General features: G+C 34.3%; 1 protein-coding gene across 1 annotated transcript in view; it reads right to left on the bottom strand.

Annotated features, from left to right (window-relative positions):
• The window catches only part of LOC103512913 (solute carrier family 12 member 4-like), a 45,762-nt gene extending 39,914 nt beyond the window's left edge, over nt 1-5,848 (bottom strand). Inside the window, exons 1-2 of the mRNA XM_008477702.3 lie at nt 5,668-5,848; nt 1,795-1,874 (exon numbers count right to left, since the gene is read on the bottom strand). Of these exons, the coding sequence (XP_008475924.1) occupies nt 1,795-1,874; nt 5,668-5,710 (123 nt within the window). The 5' untranslated portion in view covers nt 5,711-5,848. The remainder of the gene's footprint in view (nt 1-1,794; nt 1,875-5,667) is intronic.
• Nucleotides 5,849-6,299: the final 451 nt, after the last annotated feature.

Genomic DNA, 6,299 nt, shown 5'->3' on the forward strand with positions numbered 1-6,299 from the left:
AATCTAACATGCCTAAAAACGACCCAGCAGGAACAAAAGGGCTAAGATAAAAATTCGCAAGTGTCGTCAAAATCAATCTACATAATATTAACCCGTGAAACACTGACTTCACCTGGCCCATTGCATGAATTTCAATGAATAAACATATCGTGGGCGAAAAAGAAAAGTAAATTGTATGAAAATGAATAAAAATGATAATTTGGGAAGAAATTTTTGGACGGATTCCATGCTGAGAGCAATTTACATCCATTATTTCGTACGGAATGTAGGTATCTTATCTATCTAGGTATGTACCTACATATTGTATACCTATGAATGAAAGAAATAGGTAATAATAAAATAAAAATTCTGAATGGGGCGCTTAAGCATCTGTTTTCTTCTCAATGCTCTCATACCTAATCATAAAATAATAAATAATCTGGGATAATATACATTGGGGTAATCACGTAACGAAAATTAACGCAAATTATGATGGACGATTGCCAACCGGGAAAGAGTTTGGCGCACATTAATCTATTTACTTTAATCTATTTATTAATTTATTTACTCTCGTGAGTGTGGCCATGTGAATTTTTCCAGTCTAAACATGGACAGGCCCCAGGGCAAGAGTGTGACCAGCTGACCAGGGGCCTGTTCCACGAATAATTCCGCACTAATTATACTTTTCATGTAACCGGATTTGACGCCTTATGGTGCGTCAATTCCATTTAAATGGAAAGAGATCATGTCGACCGGTAGATGCCGAGTGAGTGGAAATGCACCATTGCCACCATTGGGCTAAAAACAGAGTAGAGCGGAGAGCATAGCGCATAGACTATAGAGCATCAAGCAGGTAGAGGAAAGCTACGACTTCACTTAGAACTGAGAGCTAAAAAGCGCTCCGCTCTGTTTTTATTTTTTAGCTTTAGAAACAAAATCATGCGTCTATGCGTCTTGGATCCGCAAGTCGCATATTTTTTCTTCTAAGTTGGTATTCTAAACTGTTTTTTGTTAGTGCAGAATGGTCCATGGAATAGGGCCCAAATGTTTTCACGTCTGGGTCAGGAGGTCAGGTGAAAATGTAACGTTTCTCATTTCATACTGAATCATACCCTATGTACAATAATTGTACAATGTACATATATCCCTACAATATATACAATCATACCTAGGTACAATTTATTGTACTTAGCCCTAATATACGATAATATGTATATTTCATACGATTTGTTGGATAGGTACCTACTTTAATTTCTATTTTAAATTAACAATTTTTTCATTACACAAATGTTGAATGGAATTATAAAAAGTTATGTTGTAAATTTTATCTCCATCTGAAAAAAAAAAAAAAAAAAAAAAAAAACTTTTAAAATTTTTTCCCCCCAAAAAAAAAAAAAAAAAAAAAAAAAAAAAAAAAAACGAAAGCTTGTGCCACGGATGGGTAAAATAATTTCCCATTTTAGTACAGTCAACGAGATTGACATGTTCAAGAACATGAATTTTTTTCATGTTCTTAAGTATACTCATGGTATGTAGCATTGTAGCACTTGTAGCAGGGCTGTATTTAGGGGAGCTGACCCCACCCCTAGAGCTTCATTTTTCTCCTTTACTGTAGGCCAACCTTCGAAAATTTGGAGCACCCCCCGGTACATCACTTTTTGGACTCTTGGGGCCCTCGGCAAAATCCTGGGTACGGCCCTGATATGTAGCACAACAATAGAATAGTACCTACATATTAACAAGGTACTAAACTTCATACTTTTTACTTCTATCAGGACGTAAAATCTGATTCCAGATTCTAGGAATTGGACTTACCGAGTAGAGATAGAGGTTGGTTTCATAGCCCGACATTTTATCTTTGTCAGAAACAAACGGCTGGTCATCAGGGCCATCTCCTGGAACAGAAAATAAATAGGAATTGTGAATAAAATCAAGACCTCTATAGTCACAAAAGAGGCCGGTGGCCATACTTATAACTACCAAAGTTAAACCTCTAAGGAATGCTGTATTTTTAGAGAAATAGGTTATAAATAAAAATAATAAAATAAATAAATCCCGTTTCTTTGTGTTATTACCTACCTACCTATATTACAACTTTAGTGCTCACTCCAGCATTTTAGGAACTCTAGTGTCGAATCCTCCCCGAGTAGGTAGATCCCTTGGATTCACTGGATTTGGATTTTCAAATCAATTTTTTTCTTTTTTGTCAAAATGAATTCGGATTCGGTGGATTCACAGGATTCAGAAAAAAAAACCCTAATGTCAAGCGTCAAGCTGCTTAAGAATGAAACTCTTCAACTTTGTTTTGTCAGGGTATATCTACCCTCCTTGACCTGGTGCTTTCGACGACACAATCATTTATATCTATATCTATTCAGTGAGCTAAGATCTGAGGTAGCATCCACGAAGTGGGGGAAGTCCGATCAACTATTTTGCCTGCACTGGGGAGCTCCTCGATGGAGGGCTCTTCAGACTGTGTTTAGCCGGCACCGACAATCAATTAAGGTAAGCTCTTGAGATATTATTTCCTCTTTTACCGAAGGGTCTTGGATTGGGTTTACGTATATTAATTAAACATTTAATATAGAACTCTTTTTCCTCAATTCTGTCTTTTTATTTCATTGTTCTTTCTTATTCCTAACAATGATCATTTTCCTGTTCATTTCATCAAAGAGAGAACGCTGAGAGACAGCTATCAACTCTTTTCTCGTTTTGACCTCTTCGGAGAGACAAGTCAGTGGTTACACAGTAGAGTAGAATAAAATAGACCCTATTTATTCTACAGAGGAAGGACTAAAAAGTTCATTTACACCCACAGTTTGAATAGGTAAGGCCTCGAGTATTTTTATGGAGGACCACATTACCTTCATAATATTTAAAAGAGCTAGTTTTTCTTATTATTATTTTTTAGGGTACCGAACAAGACCCAATGTGTACATCTTAGTGCTTACTGATTTGAAAACGATGAGTTATTTTTTTACATTGGAAGTTTAATTTAATTTAATTTAATTTAATTGAAAGATCTACATTTACAATAAAATACAGGAGATCAGTTTACATAATTGATAAAAAAAGGAAAAATACAATACAATAAAATAAAAATACAATAAAATAAAAACAAAAAGCTAAATGTCTACAAGCTACAATAAAAAGTAATACAGTACTTGAAGTTACCACTACCAACACTACTACCACTACTACTACTATTATTACTACTGCTAATGCTACATATATAGCCTGTTAATCTGTGCTGTTCATAATTTCTAATAATTTTCTTTCAAATATGTTGTATTGGTCTGAAAGTATACAAAGATGATTGTTTCTATCTATTTCTGATATCTCATTGTAGTTTCTCATTGCTTTATCTATTGGTGACATATAGGCATTGATATTTATATTGAAAGGTCGAAAATTGTCATTCCTTAAATTTATATTTGGAGTGTTAATTTTGACTTTTTCTAGAAGATATGGGCAATTGATTTTGTTGTTTAGCAATTTGCTAAGGAATTGTATACTATGCACTTTTCTTCTTTTACTTAATAAGGTGATATTCGGGACACTTTACAGCTAAAATGTGACGTATGTATATTAGGTATGTTGTTATTTCTTTTTACGAGCTTGTTTTCTCCTTTTTTAGAATGCCCGTTGTAAGTCAACATAATAAAAATCCAGCTACTAGCAAGAACAAGAAAATGTTTCGCCTCGCGGAGCACAAATTATGACATTCTCAGCAAAAATTAGAGTATCGTCCCCTCCCTCTTTCTATCCGTGGATTTTTTTTCAAGAATGAAAAGTAGTAGAAAGTTCATTCTTCTGGAATATACTCGCATTAGGTAGAAATTAGTTTAGACTGGGGCTAAGGCGGAATAAAAATAAAAAATAATAGAAGTTACAGGGTCGAATTTGTTGCGCTGGATATGAGGACTAACAAGAATGTACAGAGTGCGAAATGAGACAGAGAAACGATGAAAGGAAGGCCCCCGTAAGAAAGATAATACGAGATAGTAGAAAATACGAGGAGGGTAAAGATGGGTAGGATAAAAGAATTTAACTACGCCCCCGATCCCAAATAAATTTGGGAATAGGTGCAGTAAAAGAATAAGAAAAGGAAGAAAAAAGAAGAAGAGGAAGAAGAAGGGGGAGGAGGCCGCAGGTACATTCTTCAATCAAATTTTTTCTACCCTGTACAAAATCTAACATTTAAAACTTAAACCATAAAATTTTCTGACATTCGCAAACCTGCAGGACAATAAAAATAAATAAAGCTAAATAAATAAGCACAATATCAAAGGCATAATGGAGAAAAATATAAATAAAACAGGAGAAATATGAGAGCAACCTTTTCTTATTTTCTCGCTGGAATTATTCATCATGAGAAAAATCATAAAAAACACTCCCTTGAGTAAATAATAAAAAATGAGAAGAGTAAAGGTCATAGTCATAATATTTCGAGAAATACTCCCACAGCCCCTCTTCCATTTTTGTCTACAGACCTAAAGGTTGGGTGGTAGAGAACGCCCCAGGCGTTAGTCTGGCCTAGTGGTTACTTCCAGTCAAGATTCTATTATTGGCTTGCCGCGGTGTTGTAGTGTTCACGATGCTCGCCTGATAAAAAGTTTTTTTTTCTCTCTTGCTTGCAGGTATTGATAAAAAAATTCAAATAAAATTGTTCAAAATAAAGAAATAATAACAAAAGAAAATTAATTAAATCTAACATGCCTAAAAACGACCCAGCAGGACCAAAAGGGCTGAGGTAAAAATTCGCAAGTGTCGTCAAACTCAATCTACATAATATTAACCCGTGAAACACTGACTTCACCTGGCCCATTGCATGAATTTCAATGAAAATAAAAATAATAAAATAAATAAATCCCGTTTCTTTGTGTTATTACCTACCTACCTATATTACAACTTTAGTGCTCACTCCAGCATTTTAGGAACTCTAGTGTCGAATCCTCCCCGAGTAGGTAGATCCCTTGGATTCACTGGATTTGGATTTTCAAATCAATTTTTTTCTTTTTTGTCAAAATGAATTCGGATTCGGTGGATTCACAGGATTCAGAAAAAAAAACCCTAATGTCAAGCGTCAAGCTGCTTAAGAATGAAACTCTTCAACTTTGTTTTGTCAGGGTATATCTACCCTCCTTGACCTGGTGCTTTCGACGACACAATCATTTATATCTATATCTATTCAGTGAGCTAAGATCTGAGGTAGCATCCACGAAGCCTATGAATGATATAGACAGATAGAAGGTAGAAATTTATGTATACTTGTAGTACCTATTCATATCGTTATCTTTAGAAGAAAGTGAAATCACCTTGAACATTGTATTTAGGTACATAGGTAGGTCAGATTTGATAGCTTTAAAAAGGGATTTTTGGAAGTCCATAGAGATAAATAACTAAATAACAGTCATTCAAGAGGGTGGAAGAGATAGAATTAGAGGGAGAGGAAAATAATTAAAAAGATAAGATAACGAAAGAAAGAAAGAAAGAAAGAAAGAAAGGAAAAAGAAAGAATAGGTAATAGAGAAAGAAATTCATGTGTCTTCTGACCTAATGAATGTTAGCATGAGTGAACATACTGAGAAAGAAAGACAAATAATTATTGCAAGAATAAAATTAAAATGGATAACCCAAATCCTAAGGATAACGCAAAATAATACGAGTGCCTAATTACTAACTTACCGAAATTGCCAAATGGCCAAATTCTAAAAGTTGTCCAAGGCATATTGCCGGGAAAAAAATCTTAGGTAACTTTCCAATTTAAAAATTATGAAAATAAATGCACTAAATCCAATAATTCAATGCACTAAATCCAACAATTAAATGCAGTCAATCCAAGAATTTCATCCTAATTCAATCAAACAAATGGCAAAACCAAATTTCTAGACAGATAAGATTCTGTCAGTGTTTACTAAAATTTCGAAACTGTTGGAAGAAGCCAGTTAACAAAGAATTTTGCCGTCTTCAAAGTTCAAAGGCAGAAGAGTCCATTTCGTTATTCCGTAAAATAGCGACATAATATTGTCCCTAGTTAATACTTACATAATACTGTATGATGCGACATGAGTTTAAACAATACACTATACATATTATTAGGTACATTTCATGTCAAATCGATGAAAACATGAAGAAAAACACAATATGCGGAACATAAAATAAAATGTACATTTTCTTTTTATAATGTAGGTACAAGTTCGCATTACAGTTCCTCCTTACAACGGAAAACATGACAAGATTGCAAAAGCGAGTCATAAACTCGATAAAAGAAAGAGGAGGAGGAGGAGGAGGAGAAGAAGAAGAAAAAGAAGAAGAAG

This window comes from Diaphorina citri, unplaced genomic scaffold (assembly GCF_000475195.1).
Source record: "Diaphorina citri unplaced genomic scaffold, Diaci psyllid genome assembly version 1.1 scaffold38, whole genome shotgun sequence".
Classification (NCBI taxonomy): domain Eukaryota; kingdom Metazoa; phylum Arthropoda; class Insecta; order Hemiptera; family Psyllidae; genus Diaphorina; species Diaphorina citri.